The sequence below is a fragment of the Salvelinus namaycush genome, chromosome 2, assembly GCF_016432855.1.
Source record: "Salvelinus namaycush isolate Seneca chromosome 2, SaNama_1.0, whole genome shotgun sequence".
In the NCBI taxonomy this organism is placed as follows: Eukaryota; Metazoa; Chordata; class Actinopteri; order Salmoniformes; family Salmonidae; genus Salvelinus; species Salvelinus namaycush.
Window position 1 is genome coordinate 48,067,715 of NC_052308.1, and position 17,640 is coordinate 48,085,354.

At 44.1% G+C, this 17,640-nt stretch overlaps 1 protein-coding gene and 1 non-coding gene across 2 annotated transcripts; one reads left to right on the forward strand and one right to left on the reverse strand.

Annotated features, from left to right (window-relative positions):
• Nucleotides 1–1,121: 1,121 nt before the first annotated feature.
• trnaq-uug lies at nt 1,122–1,193 on the reverse strand. The gene has a single exon. It is a non-coding gene; the product is annotated as a tRNA-Gln (tRNA).
• An 8,466-nt stretch (nt 1,194–9,659) lies between these two features.
• LOC120021982 (zinc-binding protein A33-like) lies at nt 9,660–17,342 on the forward strand. The gene is made up of 5 exons (XM_038965789.1): nt 9,660–9,752; nt 14,291–14,521; nt 16,403–16,425; nt 16,536–16,663; nt 16,828–17,342. Exons 1-5 carry the CDS (start codon nt 9,660–9,662, stop codon nt 17,340–17,342), a joined length of 990 nt encoding a protein of 329 aa, XP_038821717.1.
• Nucleotides 17,343–17,640: the final 298 nt, after the last annotated feature.

Consider the following 17,640-nt stretch of genomic DNA (forward strand, 5'->3'; position numbering starts at 1 on the left):
TTGTGGAGCGATGGGTAACGATGCTTCGTGGGCGACCGTTGTTGATGTGTGCAGAAGGTCCCTGGTTCGCGCCCGTGTCGGGGCGAGGGGACGGTTTAAAGTTATACTGTTACACTAAGCACATACAAGATCCTTGAGGAAAACCTGGTTGTCTGCTTTCCAACAGACACGGTTACAAATTCACATTTCAGCATTTCAGCAATAACTTAAAACAAGGCCAAATATACACTGGAATTGCTTACCCAGGTGACATTGAATGTTCTAGAGTGGCCTAGTTACAGTTTTGACTTAAATCAGCTTGAAAATGGCTGTCAAGCAATGATCAACCAACTTCACAGCTTGAAGAATTAAACAAATTATGTGCAAATATTGTACAATCCAGGTGTGCAAATTTCTTAGATTTACCCAGAAACTCACAGCTGTAATCGCTGCCAAAGATGATTCTAACATGTATTGACTTGGGGTGTGAATACCTACGTAAAATAGATATTTCTGTATTTAAGATTTCTTAAAACATGTTTTACTTTAATCATTATGGGGTATTGTGTGTTGATGGGTGACGAAAAAATATCAATTTCATCCAGGCTGTAACACAAAATGTCGAATAAATCAAGGGGTATGAATACTTTCTGAAGGCACTGAATCTATGGCAGGGATCATCAACTAGATTCAGCTGCGGGCCTATTTCTTTCTTGAAGGGGTGGACGGGGGCTGGAACATAATTACAAATAATTTGAAGACTACAAATTAACCGCGAGAAATCCAAAATATGTTTGACTATAACATAATCATTTCAAACCTTGCTTACGTTTGTAAACGATCACGTCTCTTTATTATGCGTGGGAATACTTTAGAAGATTTCTTAAATTAAAATCAATTGGAGCAGATAGACTGTAAAACAGGCAATGTCCAACAATGAAAATACAAATTATTTAAAAAACGTATTTTTTATTATATTTCTTTGCTCAGAAAACTTGGGGGGCCCTAGTACAGAAGACCCACCAACTGTTGTATTTTACCTTTTGACAGGAGACAACAAATCCACATCTGAGATAACTACCAATAATTTCAGTGTCCATAATATTTGTGTAACTGTTAGGATATTTTAAATCAAAATGACGAGGTCCTACCGAGATTTGAACTCGGATCGCTGGATTCAAAGTCCAGAGTGCTAACCATTACACCATAGGACCACTCACAGCAGAAATAGCTAAAACCTGGGTTCTTATCCGGTACATGCACGTGCCGTCTAACACTTTACAAGATGCTGTTAAGCTACTCGTGCGTCGGTAATGCAATTCAGTAGCAACTTTGACAACAGACATTTACAACGTGGAATTGCAAAAACATGCATGCCGAAATGCTAGGCAAAAGAAAGAGACATTGCTAGCTACCAAACAAGCGAATTAATTAGCTAGCTTAGTTGAACAGCTAGCGTACTGCATATATTAGAGCAGCATGGCAGCTAGCTTTTCCCGAAGTGTTTTCCTACGTAGCTTGCTAACAAATAATAAGACCGATAATAGGCATGTATTTGTCGTGTTCGCCTCTGCTTTCAACAGCTAGCTGAGGGTGTTGATATTTGTCCTAACTAGCAAAAGTCACTAGCTAGCTATTAGCTAGCTAGCCAGCTAACGCTAGTATATTTATGCTGGCTGTTGGCTAGTTAGCTAAATTTAACCAAAAAAGGCAATCCCACAAGCAGGCCCCTAAATGTAGAAGACGAATCTCGGGTTCTGCATGACATACTATAGCAGGCAAAACGTTCTAATCGCCGTCCTTTTCATTCTATTAGCTTAGCTAGCTACTGCTGTAAGTGTGGTTTTGCTGCAGGTACATGATGGCATTGCTTTCTTAGCCCTGGCTATAATATTGCGGTTTAAGTTGTAAATAGTCTGTAGAGGGGGCTAGAGAGTTACGGCCCAGGGTTAGGCCTGGGTCACCAGTAATATAATGCTCAACCAGAGGATAATTCAGTAAATAATACATATTTGGGTCTAATTAGGCCCACAAACTATACTTATGCTTTATATGGCCAGTATTTATGGATTTGTCTAAGCTAGGAATTGTGAATAAAAAGACTTGTTGGCCCTTGTGAACATTCCAAACAAAGACTTGTTAATTCTATCCTTTCCCATTGACAGAAAAGTATGTTCTGACTGGAAAATCCCATAATATGTGTGTGTGCATTAATGCTTTATGTGTGTGAGAGAGTGAGAGAGAGTTGGGGGAGGGTTCTGGCCAGTGATAAGTCATCATCAAGACATATAATACTTAACAATTCATGTGACTGACTCGTGAACTCATGACAACTTTCCAGGGTAAAGTCCCTCGGCTCACACTAACAATCATCTTGTATCAGCTACAGGTGTAATTTACCTTTATCTATGTTCGACATAGAATACGATACAGGACTCAAACATACTCCCAACGACTACAAGAAATCAACCCCCGAAGAGTAGGAGGAAATGGCATCTACACTGAGATTTGAAAGCACGTCTGACTAAATAAAACTGAAGTAGCCTAGCGTTAGGCATTTCTCCTCCCTTCAGAGGCCATTACAGAGGATTGTGACTAGGATTTTTTTTTATGTCTTCCAAACATTCTCTCCAAGAAAATGATTTATCCTGTCCTGTGTGCTGTGACATCTTCAGGATCCTGTCCTCCTGTCGTGTAGCCATAGCTTCATTCCATGGAGGAACTCAAGACTACATTGAAGCCCTTAAACTGACGTCACACGAAATAATCTGGATGCAGTTTCAGCTACTTGCAACAAAGTTCTATCTGGGTTGCTCTGTATGTCACCCCCCAAAAATTGCCTGCATCTCAGTTGCATTGCATTGTAAGAGATAAATTATTGATTTCTTTCACGCAACTGATTATGCAATGTCCAATCAGTGAGCAGAAGAAAGTTGTCTGCTAAACACCTTTGTATACAGTCATGTGTGAGAAAAATTAAGTATTTCTTCCTTATGATGTTGCCTTCTTTTGATACTTTAACAGATTGTTTTTCTAACTGACAATAAATAACAGTTGCATAGACGTGTTTGTGCAGACAAATATCAGATGTATCTCATTGTGTCAAATACATTGTACAACCTGAGTGTGAAAAGAGCTTAAAAGCTCAATGTACTCTAATTTTGCATACTGGGCCGTACGCCAGGTGATGGCCTGTATTTGTTTACAAAATGATGTACAGAATGCTGAAACCTTTTAGTTGACCTCTTGTTCAACATCTTCTACCCCCAAGCCAGACTCCTGAACATCTAATCAAATGACTACTCAGACTATTTGCATTGTCGGACAGGCACTGTATATCTTTGATTTCAAATAAAATAAAATAAATGTGTCATATGCGCTGAATACAACAGGTAAATGCTTTCAAGCCCTTAAACAATGAGGTGTGAAGAATAAATACATAAAATAAATAACAATATATTTAAAAAATAAATTAAAAAGTAAATAATAATTAAAGAGCAACAGTAAAATAACAATAGCGAGGCTAAATACAGGGGTACCGGTACAGAGTCAATGTGCGGGGGCACTGGTTAGTCGAGGTAATTGAGGTAATATATATATATGTAGGTAGAGTTATGGAAGTGACTATGCATAGATAATAAACAGAGAGTAGCAGCAGCGTAAAAAAAGGGGAGGGGGACAATGCAAATAGTCTGGGTAGCCATTTGATTAGATGTTCAGGAGTCTTATGGCTTGGGGTTAGAAGCTGTATAGAAGCCTCTTGGACCTAGACTTGGCAGTAGCAGAGAGAACAGTCTATGACTAGGGTGGCTGGAGTCTTTGACAATTTTTAGGGCCTCCTCTGACACCGCCTGGTATAGAGATCCTGGACGACAGAAAGGTTGGCCCCAGTGATGTACTGGGCTGTACACACTACCCTCTGTAGTGCCTTGCGGTCGGAGGCCGAGCAGTTGCCATACCAGGAAGTGATGCCAGCAGTCAGGATGCTCTCGATGGTGGAGCTGTAGAAACTTTTGCGGATCTGAGGACCCATGCCAAATATTTAAAATCAAGTTTTATTGGTCACATACACATGGTTAGCAGATGTTATTGCGAGTGTAGCAATGCTTGGGCTTCTAGTTCCGACAGTGCAGTAATACTATATCTAACAAGTAATCTAACAAATTCACAACGACTACCTTATACACACAAATGTAAAGGGAGGAATAAGAATATGTACATATAAATATATGGATGAGCGACGACCGTGCGGCATAGGCAAGATGCAGAACATGGTATAGAATACAGTAAATACAAATGAGATGAGTAATGTAGGATATATAGACATTATTAAAGTGTCGTTATTTAAATTGACTAGTGATACCTGTATTAAATCCATTTATTAAATGTATTAAAGTGGCCAGAGATTTGAGTCTGTATGTTGGCAGCAGCCACTCAATGTTAGTGATGGCTGTTTAACAGTCTGATGGCCTTGAGATAGAAGCTGTTTTTCAGTCTCTCGGTCCCAGCTTTGATGTACCTGTACTGACCTCGCCTTCTGGATGATAGCGGGGTGAACATGCAGTGGCTCGGGTGGTTGTTGTCCTTGATGATCTTTTTGGCCTTCCTGTAACATCGGGTGCTGTAGGTGTCCTAGAGGGAAGGTAGTTTGCCCCCGGTGATGCATTGTGCAGACCGGATAGGGCAGTGTGATGGTGATTGTGTCGTCTGTGGACCTATTGGGGCAGTAAGCAAATTGGAGTGAGTCTAGAGTATCAGGTAGGGTGGAGATGATATGATCCTTGTCTAGTCTCTCAAAGCACTTCATGATGACAGAAGTGAGTGCTACGGGGCGATAGTCATTTAGTTCAGTTACCTTAGCTTTCTTGGGAACAGGAACAATGGTGGCCATCTTGAAGCATGTGGGGACAGCAGACTGGATAGAGATTGATTGAATATGTCCGTAAACACACCAGCCAGCTGGTCTGCGCATGCTCTGAGGACGCGGCTAGAGATGCCGTCTAGGCCGGCAGCCTTGCGAGGGCAAACACGTTTAAATGTTCCACTCACGTTGGCCACGGTGAAGAAGAGCCCACAGGCTTTGGTAGCGGATCGTGTCTGTGGCACTGTATTGTCCTCAAAGCGAGCAAAGAAGTTGTTTCATTTGTCAAGGAGCAAGACGTCGATGTCCGCGACGGGGCTAGTTTTCTATTTGCAATCCGTGATTGACCGTAGACCCTGCCACATATGTCTCGTGTTTGAGTCGTTGAATTGCGACTACTTTGTCTCTATACTGACGCTTTGCTTGTTTGATTGCCTTGTGGAGGGAATAGCTACACTGTTTGTATTCCGTCATGTTTCCAGTCGCCTTGCCATGATTAAAAGCGGTGGTTCGCGCTTTCAGTTTTGCACGAATGCTGCCATCAATCCACGGTTTCTGGTTAGGGAAGGGGTTTTAATAGTCACAGTGGGTACAATATCACAGATGCACTTGCTAATAAACTCACTCACTGAGTCAGCATATACGTCAATGTTGTTGTCTGAGGCTACCCGGAACATATCCCAGTCCACGTGATCGAAGAAATCTTGAAGCAAGGAATGCGATTGGTCAGACCAGCGTTGGATAGACCTGAGCACGGGCGTTTCCTGTTTGAGTTTCTGTCTATAGGCTGGGAGCAACAAGATGGAGTCATGGTCAGATTTGCTGAAGGGGGGAGGACTTTGTATGCATCGCGGAAATTAGAGTAGCAATGGTCCAGAATGCTACCAGCTCGTGTCACGCATTCGATAAGCTGATAGAATTTACGAAGAATTGTTCTCAGATTAGCTTTGTTAAAATCCCCAGCTACAATAAATGCAGCCTCGGGATATATGGTTTCCAGTTTACATAGAATCCAGTGAAGTTCTTTCAGGGCCATCAACGTATCTGCTAGGGGGGATATACACGGCTGTGACTATAATCAAAGAGAATTCTCTTGGGAGATAATGCAGAGTAATTTGATTGTAAGGAATTCTAGGTCAGGTGAATTAATGGACTTGAGTTCCTGTATGTTGTTATGATTACACCATGAGTCGTAAATCATGAGGCATACACCCCCGCCCTTCTTCTTACCAGAGAGATGTTAGTTTCTGTTGGCGCGATGCGTGAAGAAACCGTTTGGCTGTACCGACTCTTACAACATATCCCGAGTGTGCCATGTTTCCGTGAAACAGAGAATGTTACAATCTCTGGTGTCTCTCTGGATTGGTACTCGGAAGCGGTGGATGGTGTGCTCGCCTTCTAAGTCTGACCAGTAGGCCGCTCAGTCTGTCTGCGGCGACCACATTGTTTTGGGCTAGCCTCTGGAATAAGATCCCATGTCCAGAGTGGAGGTCCGATCAAAGGATTCACTTCAGGAAAGTCATATTCCTGGTCGTAATGTTGGTAAGTTGACATCACTTTTATATCCAGTAGTTCTTCCCGGCTGTATTTAATAACACTTGAGATTTTCTGGGCTAACAATGTAAGAAATAATACATTAAAAAAACATATTACTGCATAGTTTCCTAAGGACCTGACGCGAGGTGAACATCTCTGTTGGCGCCATGACTACTATTTTCTGTCTCCTGAGGGGGAATAGGTTTTGTCGTGGCCTCTTCACAACTGTTTTGGTGTGCTTAGTCCATGTTAGTTTGTTGGTGATGTGGACACCAAGGAACTTGAAGCGCTAAACCTGCTCCACTACAGCCCCGTCAATGAAAATGGGGGCGTGTTCGATCCTCCTTTTCCTGTAGTCCACAATCATCTCCTTTGTCTTGATCACGTTAAGGGAGAGGTTGTTGTCCTGACACCACACGGCCAGGTCTCTGACCTCCTCCCCATAGGCTGTCTCGTCGTTGTCGGTGATCAGGCCTACCACTGTTGTGTCATCAGCAAACTTAATGATGGTCTGGAGTCGTGCCTAGCCATGCAGTCATGAATGAACAGGGAGTACATGAGGGGACTGAGCACACACTCCTGAGGGGCCCCCGTGTTGAGGATCAGCGAGGCGGATGTGTTGTTACCTACCCTTACCACCTGGGGGCGGCCCATCAGGAAGTCCAGGATCCAGTTGCAGAGGGAGGGTTTAGTCCCAGGGTCCTTAGCTTAGTGGTGAGCTTTGAGGGCACTATGGTGTTGAACGCTGAGCTGTAGTCAATGAATAGCATTCTCACATAGGTGTTCCTTTTGTCCAGGTGTGAAAGGGCAGTGTGGAGTGCAATAGAGATTGCATCATCTGTGGCTCTGTTGGGGCGGTATGCAAATTGGAGTGGGTCTCAGGTTTCTGGGATAATGGTGTTGATGGGAGCCATGACCAGCTTTTGGAAGCACTTCATGGCTACAGACGTGAGTGCTACAGGTCTGTAGTCATTTAGGCTGGTTACCTTAGTGTTCTTGGGCACAGGGACTCTGGTGGTCTGCTTGAAACATGTTGGTATTACAGACTCAGACAGGGAGAGGAAAAAATGTCAGTGAAGACACTTGCCAGTTGGTCAGCGCATGCTTGAAGTGCACGTCCTGGTAATCCGACTGGCCCTGCAGCCTTGTGAATGTTGACCTGTTCAAAGGTCTTACTCACATCGGCTACGGAGAGCATGATCACACAGTTGTCCGGAACAGCTGGTGCTCTCATGCATGCTTCAGTGTTGCTTGCCTCGAAGCGAGCATAGAAGTCTGGTAGGCTGGTAGGCTCATGTCACTGGGCTGTGCTTCCCTTTGTAGTCTGTAATAGTTTGCAAACTTTGCCACATCCGACGAGCGTCGGAGCCAGTGTAGTACGATTCAATCTTTGTCCTGTATTGACGTTTTGCCTGTTTGATGGTTTGTCGGAGGGCAAAGTGGAATTTCTTATAAGCTTCCGGGTTAGAGTCCCGCTCCTTGAAAGTGGCAGCTCTACCCTTTAGCTCATTGTAGATTTTGCCTGTAATCCATGGCTTTGGTTGGGGTATGAGCATTTTCCTGTTAACTTATGGCTGATTATAGCTCATTGAGTGTGGTCTTAGTACCAGCATCGGTTTGTGGTGGTATGTAGACAGCTACATACGACCACCAGCTAATACAGATGAAAACTCTCTTGGTAAATAGTGTGGTCTACAGCTTATCATGAGATACTCTACCTCAGGCGAGCAAAACCTTGAGACTTCCATTGATTTCGTGAACCAGCTGTTGTTTACAAATATACATAGACCGTCACCCTTTGTCTTACCAGAGGCCGCTGTTCTATCCTTGTATTAAAAATATTTTCAATATCATTTAGCTTATATACTTTTGTTTACTGACAAAATATTTTGGCAATCAATTTAATAAGAACATGATGAGCTAGACCAGGGTTCTCCATCCCTGTTCCTGGAGAATTACCCTCCTATAGGTTTTTGCTCCAACCCCAGTTGTAACTAGCCTGATTCAGCTCATCAACGAGCTAATTATTAGAATCAGGTGCGCTAGATTAGGGTTGGAGTGAAAATCAACAGGACAGTAGCTCTCCAGGAACAGGGTTGGAGAATCCTTAGCTAGACAATGTACAACCTGAGTGTGAACAGAATGGAAAATGTAATAATGGACTGATGAGAGTGGTCATGAATGTTTTGTATGAGAATAGACAGCAGAATGTTATTATGCACACAATGCCTTTGTTTAAAGGTGCATGCACTTGTTCAGTGCGCGATCACATAATGCATCCTCCTTATTGGTTAATAACATCTCAATTGACGGTCCTCGTTGGTGGATGGCCTGTGTAATAATACTACCCTTTGAGCAGGCAGATGGAGAGATCTCTGGAAACAGCCATGTCTTCTCCTCTTTCAATATTAAAATAAACCGTCTTATTTATGATGCACTCCTATACACTGTCGCGTTTCTTCCAAGAGCAAAAATAACCCGCTCCCTTTAAACCAGGGATGGAACAATGAGTGCTGATTTTCCTCTACATTTGCATACCGTGCTCCAGATGATAGGCTATATTTGTTTGCAAAATGTGTTTATGGAAGAGAAGTTTAGATTCATCAAGAACTGATTCTTCAGACTTACACACAACATCCACCCCATGAATGCAAACAGAACTCCTTCAGTCAAGGTATGGCTTTTTATAAATTAGGCAATTGTAGCAATTGTTATCAACCATCAGATGTAGTGAAGTGTTCTTTTAGACTGAATACTTTGTATTTTAGAAATGTCCAATTTTGGTATTTCAAACATGATGGTCTATTTTGTATGCTTTGAAGGGTTGATGTAAATTCCAGCCTGATTCAGTCACTTTGGGAAATTAATTGAACATTTTCGATTTTTCGTTTTTGGTCATCCGGTACCGAAACTGCTCCCTCTACAACGGAAAATCCTGACTATTATTTTTATTTAGTCTCTTTTTGCAGTGTCCACTGAAACCACAGACATATCAAGGAAATGAATAGTTCCAAAGCAAATAACTTCACTACTGCTTCCACCTGTCCCTTTGGATCCTGCTTTTGCATGAATCACATTGCTCTACCTTGTGCCTGCAGTAACCAACATCATTCTAGGTGTCCCAAAAATGTCTATTTCCTGTGGCTGGTAGTGACCGGAGGGGAAGGTCTTGGGGCCTCAGGACTTCTCCGCTCTCAACCTGTCCGTGTCTGAAATCCTCTCCTGCCTCTGTGCGGCCTTGTACTATCTGGACCAATATGTCCTGGGACATGTTCTTCGATACATGACTACGTTTTCTTCACGTCTCATCTACACTGGCCGGCCCGTGTTCCAGTCCTGTACCTGTGTGGAGCGCTACCTTGCGGTGGTCCATCCTGTGATCTTCCTGAAGTAAAAACTTACACCGGATCCTACCCTATTGTTTTGGATACCTAAGCGCCGTAGGCATAGATGCAGAAGGCATGCTGGCGTCCTGGTGAGACAGATGGAGAGAAAATCTAACGGCACTCCCCTATGTTTTATTGGCAAATGTCCAGTCACTCGAGAATAAGATGGATGAGCTTCGTTCGGGAGTCTCCTATCAAAGAGGCTTGAAAGCTGCAATATTCTGTGCTTTACAGAGTCTTAGCTGACTGAATCTATGGATATACAACTCAGTGGTTTCTCCATGCAGCATCATGATCAGACGGTGGCTTCAGGCAAGTCCAAAGGGGGAGAGGTGTGCCTCTTTGTATACAATAACTGGTGCGCGGCTTCCAGTGAGAAGGAAATCTCAAGCTTTTTCTCACTTGACATAGAATACCTCATGGTAAACTGCAGACCTTTTTATCTACCAAGATCGTTCTCATCCGTAAGTATCACTGCTGTCTACATCCCACAAAAAGCAAACACCACCTGTCATTCAATGAACTGTATGGGGCCATAAACAAACAAGAAACCGCAGACCCAGAGACCCAGTTTCTTGTGGGCAGAAATTTTTACGAGGAAAGACTAAGATCCGTTCTACCTAACTTCTACCAACATGTCTCCATGTGCCACAAGGGGCGTCAAAACTATGGATCACTTTTATTCTACCCACAGAAACACATACAAGGTCCTCCCTCGACCTCCCTTCGGAAAATCAGACCAAGACTCTATCCTCCTGCTTCCAAACAAAAGCTCAAACAGTAAGTACCAGTGAATCGCTCAGTATGTAAGTGGTCCGATGAAGCAGACACGAAGCTATAAGACTTTTGCTAGTACAGAATGGGATATGTTCCGGGCAGCACTGGAATTTCGTGATTTTAAGGGCACGGACATTTAGCCTTCAAGAGGTGCCCAATCTGCCAGGGCACCAAGATCATCTGCCAGGGCACCAAGGCAATCAAAGTAGCCAATTACATTGATTAGAAAACCAAAAAACACAAGCTATTCTGTTTAGAAAAACACAAGCGATGTAAATATACATAAATAATTAGCATACATGTCAAAGTGTAAGTGCTAGACTATGTATATTAGCTACAGACTTTCATGTCCATACCACACCGATGCTGACATGAGAGAGGCGATAGAAAATTTAGCCAAACTTTAATGAGACGTTTAATTGTATATATACACTGCTCAAAAAAATAAAGGGAACACTTAAACAAAACAATGTAACTCCAAGTCAATCACACTTCTGTGAAATCAAACTGTCCACTTAGGAAGCAACACTGATTGACAATAAATTTCACATGCTGTTGTGCAAATGGAATAGACAAAAGGTGGAAATTATAGGCAATTAGCAAGACACCCCCAATAAAGGAGTGATTCTGCAGGTGGTGACCACAGACCACTTCTCAGTTCCTATGCTTCCTGGCTGATGTTTTGGTCACTTTTGAATGCTGGCGGTGCTCTCACTCTAGTGGTAGCATGAGACGGAGTCTACAACCCACACAAGTGGCTCAGGTAGTGCAGCTCATCCAGGATGGCACATTAATGCGGGCTGTGGCAAGAAGGTTTGCTGTGTCTGTCAGCGTAGTGTCCAGAGCATGGAGGCGCTACCAGGAGACAGGCCAGTACATCAGGAGACGTGGAGGAGGCCGTAGGAGGGCAACAACCCAGCAGCAGGACCGCTACCTCCGCCTTTGTGCAAGGAGGAGCACTGCCAGAGCCCTGCAAAATGACCTCCAGCAGGCCACAAATGTGCATGTGTCAGCATATGGTCTCACAAGGGCTCTGAGGATCTCATCTCGGTACCTAATGGCAGTCAGGCTACCTCTGGCGAGCACATGGAGGGCTGTGCGGCCCCACAAAGAAATGCCACCCCACACCATGACTGACCCACTGCCAAACCGGTCATGCTGGAGGATGTTGCAGGCAGCAGAACGTTCTCCACGGCGTCTCCAGACTCTGTCACGTCTGTCACATGTGCGTGTGAACCTGCTTTCATCTGTGAAGAGCACAGTGCGCCAGTGGCGAATTTGCCAATCTTGGTGTTCTCTGGCAAATGCCAAACGTCCTGCACGGTGTTGGGGGACAACCCCCACCTGTGGACGTCGGGCCCTCATACCACCCCCATGGAGTCTGTTTCTGACCGTTTGAGCAGACACATGCACATTTGTGGCCTGCTGGAGGTCATTTTGCAGGGCTCTGGCAGTGCTCCTCCTTGCACAAAGGCGGAGGTAGCGGTCCTGCTGCTGGGTTGTTGCCCTCCTACGGCCTCCTCCACGTCTCCTGATGTACTGGCCTGTCTCCTGGTAGCGCCTCCATGCTCTGGACACTACGCTGACAGACACAGCAAACCTTCTTGCCACAGCTCGCATTGATGTGCCATCCTGGATGAGCTGCACTACCTGAGCCACTTGTGTGGGTTGTAGACTCCGTCTCATGCAACCACTAGACTGAGAGTACCGCCAGCATTCAAAAGTGACCAAAACATCAGCCAGGAAGCATAGGAACTGAGAAGTGGTCTGTGGTCACCACCTGCATAATCACTCCTTTATTGGGGGTGTCTTGCTAATTGCCTATAATTTCCACCTTTTGTCTATTCCATTTGCACAACAGCATGTGAAATTTATTGTCAGTCAGTGTTGCTTCCTAAGTGGACAGTTTGATTTCACAGAAGTGTGATTGACTTGGAGTTACATTGTGTTGTTTAAGTGTTCCCTTTATTTTTTTGAGCAGTGTATATATAGGCCAAACGCCAGTCATGTTTCACAAATATAATGTAGGATAATTAACATTAACATCACACACCTTGCAATCTGAGCAGAGGCGGTCAGCATGTAAAAAAAACATTTATTTTTATTTTTTAACCTGGATGTTTTTTTGTCATTTTATGATCCAAGTCTTACCTTGTTTCAAAGTTGCCTAAGAAAAATCTGACCATATTTATTTTATAAACACTTCCTCATATGCCATTAAAACCAGCATTTCTCTCATGTTCTATTGCGATTCCACTTTCTTTCATTGTCCAGTTGCCATACATTTCTCCTCTAAATTTCAAGTCCAGTGTGCAGTAACATCTTCCGGGATCCTGTAATCCTGTCATGTAGCCACAGCTTTTGTTAAGTCTGTCTCAATGAATTCTAGAAACAAAAGGATTCTCTGGAATGTCCAATTTGCAGTAGAATATCCTCAAAGGAAGAACCTCCTCGTAACCTAATTTTAAAGAAACTGTGTGAGGCCTTCTTAGAGGAGAAGAATCAGAGAGATTCAGCAGGGCCTGAGGGGCTGTCTGCACCACGAGAAACTCAAACTCTTCTGCCTGAATGATAAACAGCCAGTGTGTTTTGTGTGTCATACTTCTAAAAAACATGCAAACCACAATTTCTGTCCCATGGATGAAGCTGCACAGGATTTTAAGGTAGGGGGCTTATAATAACATTACCACAACATAATTTTGCTGACATTTTACACCAGAAGAAAAAGTAATGTTAGTGTTTACTTTCTCATCATAGCTACAAACTCTGGTGTCCTTATGGATGTAACAGTATAACTTTAGTACGTCCCCTCGCCCCGACCCGGGCGCGAACCAGGGACCCTCTGCACACATCAACAACGGTCACCCACGAAGCATCGTTACCCATCGCTCCACAAAGGCCACGGCCCTTGCAGAGCAAGGGGCAACACTACTTAAGTCTCAGAGCAAGTGACGTAACTGATTGAAATGCTACTAGCGCGTACCCGCTAACTAGCTAGCCATTTCACATCCGTTACACTCACCCCCCTTTCAACCTCCTCCTCTTTCCGCAGCAACCAGTGATCCGGGTCACGGCACCAATGTAACAGTATAACTTTAGTACGTCCCCTCGCCCCGACCCGGGCGCGAACCAGGGACCCTCTGCACACATCAACAACGGTCACCCACGAAGCATCGTTACCCATCGCTCCACAAAGGCCACGGCCCTTGCAGAGCAAGGGGCAACACTACTTAAGTCTCAGAGCAAGTGACGTAACTGATTGAAATGCTACTAGCGCGTACCCGCTAACTAGCTAGCCATTTCACATCCGTTACATGGACAGCATGTTTGCATTGTAGAATTTGTGAGTGTTTCATTCCCCACTCATGTAGGTGTATATCGCATGTCTGTTCTAGGCTCTTATGTCATTTTTAATGCTGTTGAAAGTAACTACAAACTAATAATCAGTAATCCCGATTCACACAAAGTAATAATAGCAGGTTGACCGTCTTCAATACAGTATCAATTTTCAATTCTAGGAGGAACTCAAGACTTTATTGAAGCACTTACAGAAGACGTTTGAGATCTTCCATAAAGTGAAACTAGCCTGCCATCAAGCAGTAACCCATATTAAGGTGAGAATGTTGACTTATGTTGTCTAATACCACAGTGCAATGTAACTGTAGCTGAATGCCTTTATGCATTTGTGGATTCATTGTGAGAATAGCTGTGGTAATAATAGTATTTCACATATTCCTCCCGCTGTCTGCAGCTACACGCAGAGGACACAGAAAGACAGATTAAAGGGGAGTTTGAGAAGATACACCAGTTGCTTCGAGAGGACGAGGCGGCCAGATTAGCTACTCTGAAGGAAGAAGAGGAGCAGAAGAGTCACTTGATGAAGAAGAAGATTGATGAGATGATCGGAGGGTTATCATCACTTTCAGACACAATCAAAGCAGTAGAGGAGGAGCTGAAAGCAGAAGATATCTCATTCCTTCAGGTAAAAACCAATAACTCAATAATAAGCAGAAATTATTTGAGATATAAACTCAGCAAAAAAAGAAACGTCCTCGTTCAGGACCCTGTCTTTCAAAGATCATTCGTAAAAATCCAAATAACTTCACAGATCTTCATTGTAAAGGGTTTAAACACGGTTTCCCCTTGTTCAATGAACATGCACCTGTGGAACGGTCGTTAAGACACTAACAGCTTACAGACGGTAGGCAATTAAGGTTACAGTTATGAAAACTTAGGACACTAAAGAGGCCTTTCTACTGACTCTGAAAAACACAGAAAGAAAGATGCCCAGGGTCCCTGCTCATCTGCGTGAATGTGACTAAGGCATGCTGCAAGGAGGCATGAGGACTGCAGATGTGGCCAGGGCACTAAATTGCAATGTTCGTACTGCGAGACACCTAAGACAGCGCTACAGGGAGACAGGACAGACAGCTGATTGTCCTCGCAGTGGCAGACCATGTGTACAGGATCGGTACATCCGAACATCACACCTGCGGGACAGGTACAGGATGGCAACAACAACTGCCTGGGTTACACCAGGAACGCACAATCCCTCCATCAGTGCTCAGACTGTCCGCAATAGGCTGAGAGGCTGGACTGAGGGCTTGTAGGCCTGTTGTAAGGCAGGTCCTCATCAGACATCACTGGCAACAACGTCGCCTATGGGCACAAACCCACCGTCGCTGGACCAGACAAGACTGGCAAAAAGTGCTCTTCAGCAGGGGTGATGGTCGGATTTGCGTTTATCGTCGAAGGAATGAGTGTTACACCGAGGCCTGTACTCTGGAGCGTGATCGATTTGAAGGTGGAGGGTCCGTCATGGTCTGGGGCGGTGTGTCACAGCATCATCGGACTGAGCTTGTTGTCATTGCAGGCAATCTCAATCTCAACGCTGTGCGTTACAGGGAAGACATCCTCCTCCCTCATGTACCCTTCCTGCAGGCTCATCCTGACATGACCCTCCAGCATGACAATGCCACCAGCCATACTGCTCATTCTATGCGTGATTTCCTGAAAGACAGGAATGTCAGTGTTCTGCCATGGCCAGCAAAGAGCCCGGATCTCAATCCCATTGAGCATGTCTAGGACCTGTTGGATCGGAGGGTGAGGGCTAGGGCCATTCCCCCCAGAAATGTCCGGGAACTTGCAGGTGCCTTGGTGGAAGAGTGGGCTAACATCTCACAGCAAGAACTGGCAAATCTGGTGCAGTCTATGAGGAGGAGATGCACTGCAGTACTTAATGCAGCTGGTGGCCACACCAGATAATGACTGTTACTTTTGATTTTGACCCCCCCCTTTCTTCAGGGACACATTATTCAATTTCTGTTAGTCACATGTCTGTGGAACCTGTTCAGTTTGTCTCAGTTGTTGAATCTTATGTTTATACAAGTATTTACACATGTTAAGTTTGCTGAAAATAAATGCAGTTGATAGTGAGATGACGTTTATTTTTTTGCTGAGTGTATTTATTGATGAACTGATTTCATAATGTCATCTCACACCCACATGTAGGATTTGGCACGTTATTTTGGGGTCCCTCCAATATGTATTATTTGTTACATCCTTCCAATTCGTATGATACCTCTTAAACAACAGTCACCGATGCTTTAGCATTTGTCACTAAGGTTAGCTAGGTTAGGTGTAAGGGATAGGGGTGAGGGTTCGATAACATGCTCAGCAGTTGCAAAACGCTATGGTGGTGGTTAGCTAAAGTTGCTAATCAGATAAGATGCCACTTTCGTGTCTATTTTAAGTAATTCGACCATTTGTAACATATCATACGTATTGGCTCTGAGGCCAGGCTGGATTACATGTCATGTATTATCATTATTTATTATTAATTTGGTATTTTATTCTTCTGCAGAACTACAAGGTCACAATGAAAAGGTAAGTGATCTGCCTCTTCACTCTCTCTTCTCTGAGGTTCTTAACCTAGGGTGCCAAGGCTGTTCTTCACCTAACCCCACAGTTGAACTAACTCCTGAATATTCTTCCAGAGCCCAGTGCACACTGCCGGATCCAGAGAGGGTTTCAGGAGCACGGATCCATGTGGCTAAGCACCTTGACAACCTGCGCAGATTTTGTGGGAAGATGCAGGACATTGTTGAAGTGTTTGCTCACTATAGTAAGTATAATTTTATTGCTGCAATTGACAAGATGTTCAGTTACTAGCCATAGTTAATACATAACGCTACTTGATGCAAGTGTGAAACGTTGCTTGGCCCTGGTCTAAGCCCCAAATGTGCAGTTTGAAAAACCCCATACAGAATCTCTGTTCTCTTTGTTTAGCTGCTGCGACTCTGGATCCCAAGACTACCCACCCATCTCTCATCTTGTCTGGTGATCTGACCACTGTGAGACTTGGTGATGGGACGCAGAAGCATCCTGACAACCCAGAGAGGTTTGACAACAATAGAATGGTCCTGGGCTCTGACGGCTTTAACTCAGGGACACACATCTGGGATGTTGAGGTTGGGGACAGTGTAGGCTGGACCCTGGGTGTGGTTACAGAGACTGTCCGGAGGAAGGGAGGAGTACGCAGTGGACTCTGGGGTCTAAATTATAAATCAGGTGAATACAGGGCATATTCCCTACCAAATTCAACCATTCCCTTCACGTTGGGCCAGAGACCCCAGAGGATCCGAGTGCAGCTGGACTGGGACAGAGGAAAGCTGTCATTCTATGACCCTTTTAATAACTCACACTTACACACATTCACACACACTTTCGCTGAGAGAGTCTTTCCCTGCCTTGGTAATGGATGTAAACACCAGCCTCTAAAGATCTTATCATGGCCTCTGTAACAGTGGAACAACATAGAGCGGATAGGCCTCTTGTCTAGGAACAGCACAGTTAGAGCTGATAAGGAAGTTATAATGTCTCATATCACAACTTTAAAGATGAAATATGTAACCTATTGGGCGACCTGACCAACTTCACATAGAAAGGTGAGTGTTAGATCTGCAATTCTCATTGAAAGAAAGTCTAAGAAGCGGAAGATCTGTTCTTTGTGCGCTACTTCTATGCTTCCCGTTCCTAAGTTTCGTTTTTGTATCTTTTACTTTCGGTCTTGTACACCAGCTTCAAACAGCTGAAAACACA

Coding starts and splice junctions, on each gene's coding strand:
- LOC120021982 (XM_038965789.1), top strand. CDS start 9,660: ATGACTACGTTTTCTTCACGTCTCATCTACACTGGCCGGCCCGTGTTC. Junction 16,426..16,535: donor TACAAGGTCACAATGAAAAG/GTAAGTGATCTG, acceptor ATATTCTTCCAG/AGCCCAGTGCACACTGCCGG. Junction 16,664..16,827: donor TGAAGTGTTTGCTCACTATA/GTAAGTATAATT, acceptor CTCTTTGTTTAG/CTGCTGCGACTCTGGATCCC.